This window comes from Hyla sarda, chromosome 2 (genome assembly GCF_029499605.1).
Source record: "Hyla sarda isolate aHylSar1 chromosome 2, aHylSar1.hap1, whole genome shotgun sequence".
NCBI lineage: Eukaryota > Metazoa > Chordata > Amphibia > Anura > Hylidae > Hyla > Hyla sarda.
The window spans coordinates 390,575,419-390,592,842 of NC_079190.1; the positions used below are offsets into that span (position 1 = coordinate 390,575,419).

A 17,424-nucleotide genomic window follows, 5' to 3' on the forward strand; every position below is an offset into this window, starting at 1 on the left:
CCTTTGGTACCTCGCCTGCCCAGCTACCTGTGTGGTCGAGGTGTAGCGACCTGGGTGTCGCTTGCCGCAGCAAGCCCCTCCTGCTTTGCGGCGGAGTCTGGTGAAGACCAGCGGCACCTTAGACTCTGCTCCCCGATACAGTCCGAGTCATCTGCCACACAGGTTAGCGGAGCCACATCCAGCTCCGTAACAGCAAGATCCGGCCATGGATCCCGCTGGGGTTCCACTGCCTGATAATCCGGATCTCGCTTCTATCTTGGCGTTCCAGTCACAGCAGTTGGCCCAGCAGGCACAGCAGTTGAGCCAGTTGTTCACCATGATGCAGCAGTTGCTAACTGCTCAACAACAACCGCAACTGCCACAGCCTCCTGCTCCAGTGTTGCCTCCCGCACCTGCAGTCCTCTCCAGATCTAAACTTCGCCTGTCTCTTCCTGAGAAGTATGAGGGGATCCCAAGTCCTGTCGAGGCTTCGTGACTCAGTGCTCCATGCACATTGAACTCATGGCGGAACAGTTCCTTACGGAACGAGCAAAGGTGGCCTTATTCATCAGTATCTTAACTGAGAGGGCCTTCGCGAGGGCAGCCCTGCTTTGAGATCGCAGTGATGCTCTCACAACCAATCTCCAGGCTTTTCTGGCAGAACTTCAGGGAGTCTTTGAAGAACCAGCTCAAGCTTCTTCCGCTGAGACGACATTGCTGAGTCTTTCTCAGGGTAACTCCACTGTGGGCGAGTATGCCATCCATTTTCGTACCGTTTATCATGAAACAATGAAGCTCTTTGTGCCAACTTCAAGAGAGGACTTTCTAGTCATATCAAGGATGTCCTCGCTGCCCGGGAATTGCCATCTAGCCTGAATGAACTCATACAGTTGGCATCCCAGATTGATATCTGTTTCTCTGAGCGACGTGAGGAACTACGCCAAGAAAGGGAGTCTGCATGACCTCGGTGCTTTCCTCGTCTGGCTCCTGCCTTCCAGCAACCACCGCCACCTTCCATGTTGCCTCCCGCATTGGAGGCTATGCAGGTGGATCGGTCTCGCCTGACCCTGCAGGAAAGAACTCGCCGGCGAACTGAGAATCTTTGCCTATACTGCGCCAGTGCAGATAATTTCCTCAGAGAATGTCCTCTGCGTCCTCAATCACAGGGAAACGCTCACACCTATGGTTTGTGGGAGAGGCCTCCCTAGGTGTGAATACCACCTCTCCATGTTTGAATTTAACAGTCCAGCTTTTTCTACCCTCCAAAGAGATTATCTCCGTGCTCGCCTTCCTCGACTCTGGTTCCACTGGAAACTTTATTGATGCCTCCCTAGTACATAGGTATAATCTGCCAGTGTCTAGCCTGTTAAAGCCCTTGTACATCTCTATGGTCAATTGAGAAAGACTAGACTGTACTGTGCTGTATCACACAGAACCCTTATCTATGCAGGTCGGAGTCTTGCATAAGGAGAACTTGTCCTTTTATGTACTTCCTCATTGTACATTTCTCCTGCTTGGCCTACCTTGGTTGCAACTCCATGCCCCGCAGCTGGATTGGAAGTCTGGAGAAGTTCTCCGTTGGGGACCGTATTGCAAAAATCACTGTATTCATATATGTCTGTCTAAGTTGGAACCATCTTCTATTCCTCTGCCCGGTTTGCCTTCGTTCCTTCAGGATGTTTGCAGATGTCTTCAGTGAAAAACAAGCTGAAGTCTTACCACCACATCGTCCCTACGATTGTCCTATCGACTTACTGCCAGACACCACACCTCCTCGGGGAAGAATTTACCCTTTGTCAGTCCCTGAAACTCAGGTCATGTCCAATTACATCCAAGAGAATCTCCAGAAAGTCCTCTTCCCCTGCCGGAGCCGGACTTTCCTTCGTGGAAAAAAAAGACGGGTCTTTGCGACCTTGCATCGACTACCGAGGTTTGAATAAAACTACTGTAAAGAACCGCTACCCACTTCCTTTAATCTCAGAGTTATTTGATCGTCTGTGGGGTGCCAGGATCTTCTCCAAACTAGACCTTCGTGGGGCCTATAATTTGATTCGTATACGAGAAGGCGACGAATGGAAGACTGCGTTTAATTCTTGTGACGGACATTTCGAGTATCTTGTGATGCCATTCGGACTCCAGCAGTTTTCCAGGAGTTTGTCAATTACATTTTTCGGGACCTCCTGTACTCCTGTGTCGTTGTCTATTTGGATGACATTCTCGTCTATTCGCCCTATGTCCAGACTCATCGCTCTCACCTCTGTCAAGTTCTACAGTGTCTCCAAGACAATCATCTCTATGCAAAACATGAGAAATGTTCTTTCGAATAAAAACAGTCTTCCATTTCTGGGGTATATCGTTACCAGTCAAGGTCTACAAATGGATCCTAACAAGTTGTCCGCTGTACTGGACTGGCCAGGACCTTCCAAAACTCCTCCGAAGGTAGAACTGTAACCTGCATTTTTTTTCCAAGACCTTCTCCCCTGCGGAGACAAATTATACCGTCGGAGATCACAAGCTATTGGCTATAAAGTTGGCCTTAGAAGAATGGCGTCATCTCTTGGAGGGCTCTGTACATCCGCTTACTATTTATTCTGACCACAAGAACTTGCTCTATCTATAGACTGCCCATCGTCTCAACCCTCGGCAGGCTCGATGGTCTCTGTTCTTCTCCAGATTTGACTTTAATAAAGACAACCCACATAGATACAATACCTTAAGACAACGGGAGAATTTTGGGATTTACAAACTGCGCACTTAGCTTCCTCTAGACCTTAACGAGTATATTGAAAGTAATCTTTAATCTGAAGTCATATAAGAGAATTCTGTTCCTCTCTTTTTATATACACCCCTTATATTTATATAAAAGATTTTATTATTCTATACCTTTTTATATATATTTTATTTATATATATATATATATATATATATATATATTCCTTTATTAGAATATTTTTACGTATCTATTCAAACTATATGCCCCCCTATTTATTTATATATTCCTACTTTCTGCATTAATAATGCCCCTATTCATGCCTGTTTGTAATCAACTATGTATTTGTCCTGCAACTAACTATATATTTAGTTTCTATTCTACATAGAGTACATTGTGGTCCACTATATCCATCATTGGTTTTCACTATACCGTCCCCGTCAGCTCATATGGAGCTGTGTTATATCAGCAGCTCCTGCTTAATGCTGTGCACATCATTTATAACTCAGAGCGCTTCTAATGAGCGCCCGCACTCACTGTTGAGCGCTTCCAACATTGCGCACTGCACATGAACCACTCCGTGGCAACATGTCCCTCACTACCAAGGAGAGACACCTGGAGTTTGTTTACATTCTGTGGAGTGCACTGAGCGATGTATTTCTCCTATTACAGCAACCAAGCCTCCTTTTCAGCACGCACAGGACGAAGTTCAGTTTGACAGTGAAACGTTACTGCATTATTACTGTTCTTCTTCTCCAAACTGATTTATTGTTTATATGTAATGTTGCTTTTTTCTTTGTTTTTGCTGAAACCATGTTCTATTCATGAAAAAACGTTTACAAACTTGTTGTTGCACATCATGTAACTTTAACCCCTGATCTTGCCACCATTTTGCGCCTTTATTGATAACCATATAAAAAGCCCACATGTTCACTCTGTTGCATGCACTGTACCAATCTGAAGAAGGGGTTGCAACACCCCGAAATGCGTTATTGTTTTTACTTGTTTTAATGATTTAATAAACTAGAACTTTATTTCACTTCCTTCATCTGGTCGTGATATATTCCCCCTGGATACCTGGGCACCTTTGTTAAGGTCATTTTTCTACTTTTCATTGAGCATGAAAGGCCCAGATTCCTGACTTGAACCCAATCGAACATCTCTGGAGAGACCTGAAAATGGCTTCCACTGACAGTCATCAAGCTGAAAGAGCTTGAGGTGATCTTCAGAGAAGAATGACAGAAAATACCCAAATCCAAGTGTGCAAACCTTGTGGCATCATCCTCAAGAAGACTGGGGGTTGTAATCACTGCCAAAGAGGCTTCAACTACCGTATTTATCGGCGTATAACACGCATTTTTAGGCAAAATTTTTTTGCCTAAAGTCTATCTGCGTGTTATACACCGATAAGCCGCTGCAGTTCAATGATTTAAAGCGGGCGCTTTAAATCAATGAACTGCAGCGGCTTTTGCAGGTGCAGAGACCTGCCGTCGCTGCCGGCTTCTCTGCCCCTGCCTGTCCTGCGGTCCATAGACTGCCGGCGCCGCTGCCCCGTTGCCTCCCCCATCCCCGGTTGTATAATTACCTGTTGCCGGGGTCTGGTCCGTGCTGCTTCTGGCACCGGTGTGGCGTCTCCTGTGTCGTTGCTATGCTATGAGACGCAATGACGAGTGACGTCTTCAACGTGACGTCACTCGTCATTGCGCAGCGCATAGCAACAACACAGGAGATGCCACACCGGAGCCAGAAGCAGCGCGGACCCGACCCCGGCAACAGGTAATTATACAACCGGGGATGGGGGAGGCAACGGGGCAGCGGCGCAGGCAATGGGTGCTGCTGCCCCATCTCTCCCCCTGGCTATCGGCGCCGATAGCCGGGGGGAGAGAAGCTGCGGCAGCAGGGCTCTGGACCCCTGCCTTTCCTGGGGGCTTCTGCGGGGTCAGAAACAGTGTATCGGGGTATACGCATGCACACACACGCACGCTCATTTTACCAAGGATATTTGGGTAAAAAACTTTTTTTACCCAAATATCCTTGGTAAAATGAGGGTGCGTGTTATAGGCCGGTGCGTGGTATACCCCGATAAATACGGTAAATACCGAGTAAAGGGTCTAAATACTTATGACAATATTAGTTTAGTTAGGGGATTTTTTTTTTAAGCAAAGGCTACAAAAAAGTGATAAAAGTGAAAGGGTGTGAAGATTATCCAAATTAATTGTATTTTATTTATACAGCTGTAAATTGTCTTACAGATTATGTTGGGAATGCAGATATGATACAACCAGAGCTGGCTACATTACAGCCTAGTCTAGATGATTTCATGGACATATCAGGTATGGTGTGACAGCATTTTTACTTCTTTTTCTTCCAGGTTATGGTGTTGCATTATTGATTTTTCCTCTCCAAACATATATTTTGCACTCCAGAATCAACTCAGCTATGTTTATTATGTTTTGAAAAATGTCTATGCAACATGCGTACCTAAAATGTGACATGTTATATATATTAGTCCATGTTCAGAAATGGTGGAATTATTGAGGATTATCACACCAGTAATCCATGGCAGTTTATGGTTGAATACATTTGGAAGGGGATTTGAAAACACACTGCAGATATTGAAACCTTTACATTTTTAAATATTGTGGAAATGCAGCAGATTTGCACTTTGTAATGCTTCAGGTGACGTTTCTGACAAATCCACTCATATTTGCTGCAAATGTGTGGTAAACTGATGCCACGAAAGATCAAGAAATCCAAACACATATCTGTGTCTACATGTGGCCTGACTAACTGGAGTTCATTTTAAAATGGCCATTATTTATGTCATAACCATTGAAAATGCATGTACAATTTGCAGAAGTTACTGGTTTCTTAAAGACATACTAATCGGTTAGCCATAACATTTAAAGGGGTAGTCCGGTAGAAAACCATTTTTTTCTTATCAACTGGCTCCAGAAAGTTAAAAAGATTTGTAAATTATTTAATCCTTCCAGTACATATCAGCTACTGTATACTACAGAGGAAGTTGAGTTGTTCACTTCTGTCTGACCACAGTGCTCTCTGGTGACACCTCTGTCCATGTCAGGAACAGCCCTGAGTGTTAGCAAATCCCCATAGCAAACCTATCCTGCTCTGGACAGTTCCTGACATTGAAAGAGGTGTCAGCAGAGAGCACTGTGGTCAGACTGAAAATAACTACACAACTTCATCTGGAGCAAACAGCAGCTGGTAAGTACTAGAAGAATTAAGATTTTTTAATAGAAGTAGTTTAGGAATCTGTTTAACTTTCTAGCACCAGTTCATTTGAAAAAATAGTTTTCCACTGGAGCTCACCTTTAACAAACTGCCTAATATTATGTATGTCCCTCTGGTGCAGCCAAAACAACTCCGACCTATCAAGCCATGGTCTTTCATAAGGCCTCTGAAGGTGTACTGTTGTATATAGCACCAAGGGGTTAGCAGCAGCAATGGTTATCCTATTTTAGACATTTTGGCATATACCCAGGTCCAGACCTATCGCTAGAACTAAGGTCTTCATCCCGCCTGATGAGATCTGGCTAGAAACTGAACTTAAACGTGGCCAAAATAACAGAAACAGCCTGGAATGCTGTGTTATGATATTCCCATGACTTACATAGAGGTGACTAGGAGGTGCGGAAACAGCAAAGCTCACTGTGTTGTTCCTGTAGGTTCCATTCACCTATATGGGAGTTAAAGAAACAGCAGAACAAATTGAACTTAACAGTGGTAATCTGGCTGCTATGGTCAACTGGTCAGCTTTACCCCAGCACAGGTTTTGATAAATCATCCCAAAAGTCTCTTACCTCCAAGGTTCTGCAGGCAAGCCAGCCAGAATAATACCAGCAGACAATAGCCTTAAAGGAAATCTGTCATCAGAATCACCCGCACTAAACCTGTTGCACAGGCTTGTAGTGTGGGTGATCCTGATTAAAATGCTCCTTACCTGGTTAAAAACGGTTCAACGGTTCTTCAGATATCTATATTTTTAATTTTCTGTTATTCTCTGGCTTGGGACTCAGTGGGAGGTGTTATCATCTGGGACTCGGCCACACGTCATTCTAGCTGGGCGGAGCTGCCGCCCGGCTCATGAATATTCATGAACTTATCCTCGTAGTCTAACTCCTTTTTCTAGGTCTGGTGGGGAGGGCCGCGAGGATAAGTTCATGAATATTCATGAGCCGGGCGGCAGCTCCGCCCAACTAGAATGACGTGTGGCCGAGTCCCAGATGATAAGACCTCCCACTGAGTCCCAAGCCAGGGAATAACAGAAAACTAAAAATAAAGATATCTGAAGAACCGCTGAACTGTTTTTAACCAGGTAAGAAGCGTTTTAATCAGGATCGCCAGCACTACAAGCCTGTGTAACAGGTTTAGTGCGGGTGATTCTGATGACAGATTTCGTTTAAAGGGGTACTTCACTGGAAAACATTTATTTTAATCAACTGGTGCCAGAAAGTTAAACAGATTTGTAAATTATTCCTATTAAAAAATCTTATTCCTTGAAATACTTATCAGCTAATGTATGCTTCACAGGAAGTTCTTTTTTGTTATTTCCTTTCTGTCTGGCCACAGTGCTCTCTGCTGACACCTCTGTCCATTTTTGGAACTGTCCAGAGTAGGAGCAAATCCCCACAGCAAATATCTCCTGCTCCGGACAGTTCCTGACAGAACTTCCAGCGAAGTACCCCTTTAAGGCAATGGACCCACCACTGGGGTCACACAATGCCCACCACACCACATTACTAGGCTATTAGTATTGAGTGACTCTACCTTCAGGGTAGTTTGGAGTTTTTGAAAATTTGACATCTAGCCGTATATAATCAGAACAATAATACTCTACTTGTGACTATTACACATTTTTCCAGTGAGTGTTTATAGACTGCATTTTTAGCTGTGCAAAGTGCAGGAAATACAATGCGTCCAAAAAGGACAATGTTTATACCCAGTCCAATGCTATTTTCACTTACCATTTTACTTATGCAAAAAGCCACATTAGAAGTTAAGGGTAGCATCTCTATTTTTGTCACTTATTCAAAATGCACATTTTTAAGAAATTACATGACACCCAACGAAAGAGGATATGAGGAACACGAGGCTGTGTGAGTGGAAGTAGTTGAGGAGAGGAAGAAATAGCTCTCTCCAGACACCCCCCCCCCCCTTCAATTTTTCTATTTCAAGAGTATAAAAAAAAACCTTGGCTGATGCAATAAGGTAAAATTTTGCATCGTACCTGCAATAGTAAAATAAATATTAACCTCTTCATCACCAGAAAAAAAATTTTTTTTTTTGGCTCACAATTTTTTTCGTCCTCACATTCTAGGACCCTAATTTAAAAAAAAAAAATTTTACACTGACAAAGTTGTATTAGGGATTATTTTTTGCAGGACAAGTTGTACTTTCTTTTGGTATTTCATTTATTATATAATGTATTACAGATCCGCAAAAAAAAAATATGTAGGGCAATATTAAAGAAAATATAGAATAGCGCAATTTTGTGGGGCAATCATTTTCTCAGAGTTCCCAATACGGTAAATATAGCATGCTAACATTATTCTATGGGTCAGTACAATTCCAATTATGCCAAACTTAGATCTTTTGTTTATGGTTAAAAAAAATTAAAAGAGAAAAAAAAAGAGAACTTGAAAAAGAAAAAACAAAGTTTACTCAATGTCATGTTCTGACCTCTATTACTTTTTCATTTTTCCACCTACAGAGCCGTGTTAGAGTACATTTTTTGCAGCATGAACTGTAGTTTTTAACAGCACTACTTTTGCATATATGTGGCTTTTTGGGCGATGGGGCCACTAGACATTAGCTATAAAGAGCAGTTTCCCTCTTTCTTTCTTTTTTAAACTGTAATTTTTATTAAAGATTTTTCATATATACAAATGAGCAGTTTCCCTCTTTCAGCTGTCACTTACATGCAGGGCGTGAGAGAAAAGCGTCCTTATCTGATCCACCTTGTCTTGGTGTAAACCTCTCACTGAGAGTAGCCCCCACCCTTCAAGACAACACCATGTGATGATTTCTGTCTGGTCTAGGGCTCTGGTTTCACAGCCACACCTCCCCTTCCCCTCCCTGTGTGAAGATCTCACTACACGGCAGAGAAGCCCAGTGAAGATTGTGCTACTCTTTTCCTGTGTAGATCTAATCACTGACTGCTGCCATTAAGAGCACAGCATGATTTATTGCTGGAGGAAGGATAGTCTGAAAGAAAAGACCTGTACATAGTGGCCCTGATTTACTAAAATCCGAGTGTTCTTTCTGGAGGATTTTAGATTTCACTCCTCTTTTTCTGGGAGCTGATTTACTAATGTGTCTCACGTGTAGGTTCATTTTCTGTCGCATGTTTTTTTTTATGTCGCACATACTCAATCAATAGCATGTGCCAAACCAAACAAGTAAAACACAAAATTTTTACGGGAATTAAGCAACAAAATAGAACAAAAAAAATGTAATGGACTTAGACCATCTAATATAGGAGTTTAAACCAACCCCACTGTTACGCCGAGCGCTCCAGGTCCCCGCTCCTCCCCGGAGCGCTCGCAGCATCCTCGCATTTGCAGCGCCCCGGTCAGACCTGCTGACCGGGTGCGCTGCAATATCTCTCTCAGCCGGGATGCGATTCGCGATGCGGGAGGCGCCCGCTCGCGATGCACATCCCGGCTCCCGTACCTGACTCGTTCCCCGTCTGTCTTGTCCCGGCGCGCGGCCCCGCTCCTTAGGGCGCGAGCGCGCCGGGTCTCTGCAATTTAAAGGGCCACTGCGCCACTGATTGGCGCAGCAGGCTTAATCAGTGTGTTCACCTGTGCACTCCCTACTTATACCTCACTTCCCCTGCACTCCCTCGCCGGATCTTGTTGCCATTGTGCCAGTGAAAGCGTTTCCTTGTGTGTTCCTAGCCTGTGTTCCAGACCTCCTGCCGTTGCCCCTGACTACGATCCTTGCTGCCTGCCCTGACCTTCTGCTACGTCCGACCTTGCTCTTGTCTACTCCCTTGTACCGCACCTATCTTCAGCAGTCAGAGAGGTTGAGCCGTTGCTGGTGGATACGACCTGGTTGCTACCGCCGCTGCAAGACCATCCCGCTTTGCGGCGGGCTCTGGTGAATACCAGTAGCAACTTAGAACCGGTCCACCAACACGGTCCACGCCAATCCCTCTCTGGCACAGAGGATCCACTTCCAGCCAGCCGAATCGTGACAGTAGATCCGGCCATGGATCCCGCTGAAGTCCCACTGCCAGTTGTCGGCGACCTCACCACGGTGGTCGCCCAGCAGTCGCAACAGATAGCGCAACAAGGCCACCAGCTGTCTCAACTGACCGTGATGCTACAGCAGCTATTACCACAGCTCCAGCAACAATCTCCTCCGCCAGCTCCTGCACCTCCTCCGCAGCGAGTGGCCGCTTCCGGCCTACGATTATCCTTCCCGGATAAATTTGATGGGGACTCTAAGTTTTGCCGTGGCTTTCTTTCGCAATGTTCCCTGCACTTGGAGATGATGTCGGACCAGTTTCCTACTGAAAGGTCTAAGGTGGCTTTCGTAGTCAGCCTTCTGTCTGATAAAGCTCTGTCATGGGCCACACCGCTCTGGGACCGCAATGACCCTGTCACTGCCTCTGTACACTCCTTCTTCACGGAGATTCGAAGTGTCTTTGAGGAACCTGCCCGAGCCTCTTCTGCTGAGACTGCCCTGCTGAACCTGGTCCAGGGTAATTCTTCTGTTGGCGAGTACGCCATCCAATTCCGTACTCTTGCCTCCGAATTATCCTGGAATAATGAGGCCCTCTGCGCGACCTTTAAAAAAGGCCTATCCAGCAACATTAAAGATGTGCTGGCCGCACGAGAAATTCCTGCTAACCTGCATGAACTTATTCATCTTGCCACCCGCATTGACATGCGTTTTTCCGAAAGGCTTCAGGAGCTCCGCCAGGATATGGACTTTGTTCGCACGAGGCGGTTTCTCTCCCTGGCTCCTCTCTCCTCTGGTCCTCTGCAATCCGTTCCTGTGCCTCCCGCCGTGGAGGCTATGCAAGTTGACCGGTCTCGCTTGACACCTCAAGAGAGGACACGACGCCGCATGGAGAATCTGTGCCTGTACTGTGCCGGTACCGAACACTTCTTGAAGGATTGTCCTATCCGTCCTCCCCGCCTGGAAAGACGTACGCTGACTCCGCACAAAGGTGAGACAGTTCTTGATGTCAACTCTGCTTCTCCACTCCTTACTGTGCCTGTGCGGATATCTTCCTCTACCTTCTCCTTCTCTGCTATGGCCTTCTTGGATTCCGGATCTGCAGGAAATTTTATTTTGGCCTCTCTCATCAACAGGTTCAACATCCCGGTGACCAGTCTCACCAGACCCCTCTACATCAATTCTGTTAACAATGAAAGATTGGACTGTACCGTGCGTTACCGCACGGAACCTCTCCTAATGTGCATCGGACCTCATCACGAAAAAATTGAATTTTTGGTCCTCTCCAACTGCACTTCTGAAATTCTTCTTGGATTACCGTGGCTTCAACGCCATTCCCCAACCCTTGATTGGTCCACAGGAGAAATCAAGAACTGGGGTACTTCTTGTCACAAGGACTGTCTTAAACCGGTTCCCAGTACTCCCTGCCGTGACCCTGTGGTTCCCCCTGTATCCGGTCTTCCTAAGGCTTATATGGACTATGCTGACGTTTTTTGCAAAAAGCAAGCTGAGACTTTACCTCCTCACAGGCCTTATGACTGTCCTATTGACCTCCTCCCGGGTACTACTCCACCCCGGGGCAGAATCTATCCTCTGTCTGCTCCAGAGACTCTTGCCATGTCAGAGTACATCCAGGAGAATTTAAAAAAGGGGTTTATCCGCAAGTCCTCCTCTCCTGCCGGAGCTGGATTTTTTTTTGTGTCCAAAAAAGATGGCTCCCTACGTCTTTGCATTGATTACCGCGGACTTAATAAAATCACGGTAAAAAACCGCTACCCCTTACCTCTTATCTCGGAACTCTTTGATCGCCTACAAGGTGCCCACATCTTTACCAAACTGGACTTAAGAGGTGCTTATAATCTCATCCGCATCAGGGAGGGGGATGAATGGAAGACTGCATTTAACACCAGAGATGGACACTTTGAGTATCTGGTCATGCCCTTTGGCCTGTGCAACGCCCCTGCCGTCCTCCAAGACTTTGTTAATGAACTTTTTCGTGATCTCCTATATTCCTGTGTTGTGGTTTATCTGGACGATATTCAGATTTTTTCTGCCAACTTAGAAGAACACCGCCAGCATGTCCGCATGGTTCTTCAGAGACTTCGGGACAATCAACTTTATGCCAAAATGGAGAAATGTCTCTTTGAATGTCAATCTCTTCCTTTCCTAGGATACTTGGTCTCTGGCCAGGGACTACAAATGGACCCAGATAAACTCTCTGCCGTCTTAGATTGGCCACGCCCCTCCGGACTCCGTGCTATCCAACGTTTTTTGGGGTTCGCCAATTATTACAGACAATTTATTCCACACTTTTCCACTATTGTGGCTCCTATCGTGGCTTTAACCAAGAAAAATGCCAATCCCAAGTCCTGGTCTCCCCAAGCGGAAGACGCATTTAAACATCTCAAGTCTGCCTTTTCTTCTGCTCCCGTGCTCTCCAGACCTGACCCATCTAAACCCTTCCTATTGGAGGTAGATGCCTCCTCAGTGGGAGCTGGAGCTGTCCTTCTACAAAAAAATTCTTCCGGGCATGCTGTTACTTGTGGGTTTTTTTCTAGGACCTTCTCTCCGGCGGAGAGAAACTACTCCATCGGGGATCGAGAACTACTGGCCATTAAATTGGCGCTTGAGGAATGGAGGCACCTGCTGGAGCGATCAAAATTTCCAGTTATCATATACACTGATCACAAGAATCTCTCCTATCTCCAGTCTGCCCAACGACTGAACCCTCGCCAGGCCAGGTGGTCGTTGTTCTTTGCCCGTTTTAACTTTGAAATTCATTTTCGCCCTGCTGACAAGAACATTAGGGCCGATGCCCTCTCTCGTTCTTCTGATGCCTCTGAAGTAGAGGTCTCCCCGCAACACATCATTCCTCCTGACTGTCTGATCTCCACTTCTCCAGCCTCCATCAGGCAAACTCCTCCAGGGAAGACCTTCGTTTCTCCACGCCAGCGTCTCGGGATTCTCAAATGGGGACACTCCTCCCACCTCGCAGGCCATGCGGGCATCAAAAAATCCTTGCAACTCATCTCTCGTTTTTATTGGTGGCCGACTCTGGAGACGGATGTTGTTGATTTTCTGCGGGCCTGTACTGTCTGTGCCCGGGATAAGACTCCTCGCCAGAAGCCTGCTGGCCTCCTTCATCCTCTGCCTGTCCCCGAACAGCCTTGGTCACAGCTTGGTATGGACTTTATTACAGACTTGCCCTCATCCCGTGGCAACACAGTTGTTTGGGTGGTCGTTGATCGATTTTCCAAGATGGCACATTTTATTCCTCTTCCTGGTCTTCCTTCAGCGCCTCAGTTGGCAAAGCAATTTTTTGTACACATTTTTCGCCTTCACGGTTTGCCCACGCATATCGTCTCGGATAGAGGCGTCCAATTCGTGTCTAAATTCTGGAGGGCCCTCTGTAAACAGCTCAAGATCAAATGAAACTTCTCTTCTTCTTATCATCCCCAATCCAATGGGCAAGTAGAAAGAATTAATCAGGTCCTGGGTGACTATTTACGGCATTTTGTTTCCTCCCACCAGGATGACTGGGCAGATCTTCTACCATGGGCCGAATTCTCATACAACTTCAGAGTCTCCGAATCTTCTGCTAAGTCCCCATTTTTCGTGGTGTACGGCCGTCACCCTCTTCCCCCCCTCCCTACTCCCTTGCCCTCTGGTTTGCCCGCTGTGGATGAAGTGACTCGTGATCTTTCCACCATATGGAAAGAGACCCAAAATTCTCTTTTACAGGCTTCATCCCGGATGAAAAGATTTGCCGATAAGAAAAGAAGAACTCCCCCCATTTTTGCTCCCGGAGACAAGGTATGGCTCTCCGCTAAATAGGTCCGCTTTCGTGTCCCCAGTTACAAACTGGGACCACGCTATCTTGGTCCTTTCAAAGTCTTGTGCCAGATTAACCCTGTCTCTTACAAACTCCTTCTTCCTCCTTCTTTTCGTATTCCCAATGCCTTCCATGTCTCTCACCTTAAACCACTCATCAACCACCCACCGCTTCTCTCCCAAACTTGTTTCTCCCACTCCTGTTTCCGGTTCTTCTGACGTCTTCTCCGTGAAGGAGATTCTGGCCTCCAAGACGGTCAGAGGAAAAAAATAATTTTGGGTGGATTGGGAAGGCTGTGGCCCAGAAGAGAGATCCTGGGAACCTGAGGACAACATCCTAGACAAAAGTCTTATCCTCAGGTTCTCAGTCTCCAAGAAGAGGGGGAGACCCAAGGGGGGGGGGGGTACTGTTACGCCGAGCGCTCCGGGTCCCCGCTCCTCCCCGGAGCGCTCTCAGCATCCTCGCATTTGCAGCGTCCCGGTCAGACCTGCTGACCGGGTGCGCTGCAATATCTCTCTCAGCCGGGATGCGATTCGCGATGCGGGAGGCGCCCGCTCGCGATGCGCATCCCGGCTCCCGTACCTGACTCGTTCCCCGTCTGTCTTGTCCCGGCGCGCGCGGCCCCGCTCCTTAGGGCGCACGCGCGCCGGGTCTCTGCAATTTAAAGGGCCACTGCGCCACTGATTGGCGCAGCAGGCTTAATCAGTGTGTTCACCTGTACACTCCCTACTTATACCTCACTTCCCCTGCACTCCCTCGCCGGATCTTGTTGCCATTGTGCCAGTGAAAGCGTTTCCTTGTGTGTTCCTAGCCTGTGTTCCAGACCTCCTGCCGTTGCCCCTGACTACGATCCTTGCTGCCTGCCCTGACCTTCTGCTACGTCCGACCTTGCTCTTGTCTACTCTACCGCGCCTATCTTCAGCAGTCAGAGAGGTTGAGCCGTTGCTGGTGGATACGACCTGGTTGCTACCGCCGCTGCAAGACCATCCCGCTTTGCGGCGGGCTCTGGTGAATACCAGTAGCAACTTAGAACCGGTCCACCAACACGGTCCACGCCAATCCCTCTCTGGCACAGAGGATCCACCTCCAGCCAGCCGAATCGTGACACCCACCCCCCACAAGAAAAAATAAATAATATATACAGTACAGACCAAAAGTTTGGACACACCTTCTCATTCAGAGTTTTCTTTATTTTCATGACTATGAAAATTGTAGATTCACACTAAAGGCATCAAAACTATGAATTAACACATGTGGAATTATATACATAACAAAAAAGTGTGAACATATGTCATAATCTAGGTTCTAGCCACCTTTTGCTTTGATTACTGCTTTGCACACTCTTGTTGATGACCTTCCAGAGGTAGTCACCTGAAATGGTCTTCCAACAGTCTTGAAGGAGTTCCCAGAGATGCTTAGCACTTGTTGGCCCTTTTTCACTCTGCAGTCCAGCTCACCCCAAACCATCTCGATTGGGTTCAGGTCCGGTGACTGAGGAGGCCAGGTCATCTGGCGCAGCACCCCATCACTCTCCTTCTTGGTCAAATAGCCCTTACACAGCCTGGAGGTGTGTTTGGGGTCATTGTCCTGTTGAAAAATAAATGATGGTCCAACTAAACGCAAACCGAATGGAATAGCATGCCGCTGCAAGATGCTGCGGTAGCCATGCTGGTTCAGTATGCCTTAAATTTTGAATAAATCCCCAACAGTGTCACCAGCAAAGCACCCCCACACCATCACACCTCCTCCTCCACACCAGCACACCTGTGAAGTGAAAACCATTTCAGGTGACTACCTCTTGAATCTCAACAAGAGAATACCAAAAGTGTGTAAAGCAGTAATCAAAGCAAAAGGTGGCTACTTTGAAGAACCTAGAATATGACATATTTTCAGTTGTTTCACACTTTTTTGTTATGTATATAATTCTACATGTGTTAATTCATAGTTTTGATGTCTACATAGTTTTGATGTCTACAATTTTCGTAGTCATGAAAATAAAGAAAACTCTGAATGAGAAGTTGTGTCCAAACTTTTAGTCTGTACTGTATATGGGCTTATATATACATACAATGAACGGCATATTTTAAAGTTTAAAATGCATTACATATTTTAAAAATCTAAAAACTAAATAGTTTAAGCTCTCCCCACCACGTTAAGCTGTGCCTTTGCCAAAATCACTAGTTTTTGGTAGTTTTTACACATCCTCTTGGCTGTCGGTTATTCTGTGAGCCTAACTCATGCTTTGTCAGGAGTGATTTTGGAAGTACTCCGAGTAATTTCTGCTTTTTGTCTGGAACACGCCTATTGTTTGGTTAACCACGCCCATTTTCTTGTAATAAAAAAACACTCCGAGTATTTTCAAAAGTGTAGGTTGTACAGTGTAAAATTTGGGCGCAGAATTAATCGCACAGATGGTGCGACAAAAATTTAGACGCATAAACTGAGAAAAAAAGTCGGTTGGACTAAATCAGTAAATCAGGGCCAATGTGTGTGCAGTGTGAACATGCACACAGATCAGGGCGGACACAGACAGCAGAGGGCTCCAGTGCAAAGAATTTGCCCCCCCCCCCCCCAAAAAAAAAAATGAATATATATAAAAGAAGAAAAAAAAAGCACTAAGCCATAAAATTGTACTGCAACTCACATCAATCTGCAGCATTAGGTAGGCAAAAGTTACCCCACATTAGGTAGCATAGATTCCCTACATTAGGTAGCAGTTTCCCCACATTAGGTAGCATAGATTCCCCACATTAGGTAGCATAGTTTTTCCACATTATGTAGCATAGATTCCCCACATTATGTAGCATAGATTCCCCACATTAGGTAGCATAGTTTCCCCACATTAGGTAGCATAGATTTTCCACATTAGGTAGCAGTTTCCCCACATTAGGTAGCATAGCCCCTCCACCCAACACACAGACAGACACACACAAACAGACACACACACACTTACCTGGCCAGCGCAGAGCTTCTCTCTGCCAGCGGCCTGACGAGTGACGTTATTGCCGTCCTCCTGCGTGGGTCTGCAGAGGTACGTCACTTGTGCAACATCCCTCGTCAGACCCGGGTTGGCCGGCTGCAGACTCACTAAAGTGTAAAGTGCCTGCTGCACTATTATGCGCCGCGGCCGCTTTTCAACAGTGAGCAGTGCAGCGGCAGGGCTGGCCCTACAATTAACCTGCTAGGCACAAAAAAAAGGGGGGCAGCAAAGTGCCTGAAAAGTGCCACCTGGGACCAGTAGTCCCACCGGGTCCCATGGTAGGGCCGGCCCTGGAAAGGGCGGCGGGGCCCCTCACACGCTGTGCCCCTGTGCAGCTGAACCGGCTGCACAGGCGATATGTCCGCACCTGACACAGATAGTGAAAGCAATTGGCTGGCAACAATTACACAGAGCTGCACTGACTTCTGGGAGTTGTAGTCTTTGCTGCAAGCAAGGAAAAAGAATATTTAGGAGACAACAGGGGCCAAAGGAGCTGCCAAAACCACATGCATAACTACAGGGGACACAAAACAGGTATTGTGGTGGCTTTGGGGCATTTTTTTTTTCATAACTTCCCCGGAGTACCTCTTTAAGTATTAAAATTAAGTTGATACCCATCTGACTGATTCATGAAACTGTAAAAAAAAGTGGCATTCTATTTAATGATTATGCAATTTCATTTTTTTTTTTTTTAAGGTTAGCCAGAGGTCA

At 46.2% G+C, this 17,424-nt stretch overlaps 1 protein-coding gene across 1 annotated transcript in view; it reads left to right on the forward strand.

Annotated features, from left to right (window-relative positions):
* MLXIPL (MLX interacting protein like) overlaps window positions 1-17,424 on the forward strand; it is a 208,290-nt gene that overhangs the window by 97,796 nt on the left and 93,070 nt on the right. Inside the window, exon 7 of the mRNA XM_056558638.1 lies at window positions 4,942-5,022. Coding sequence (XP_056414613.1) covers window positions 4,942-5,022 — 81 coding nt within the window. The remainder of the gene's footprint in view (window positions 1-4,941; window positions 5,023-17,424) is intronic.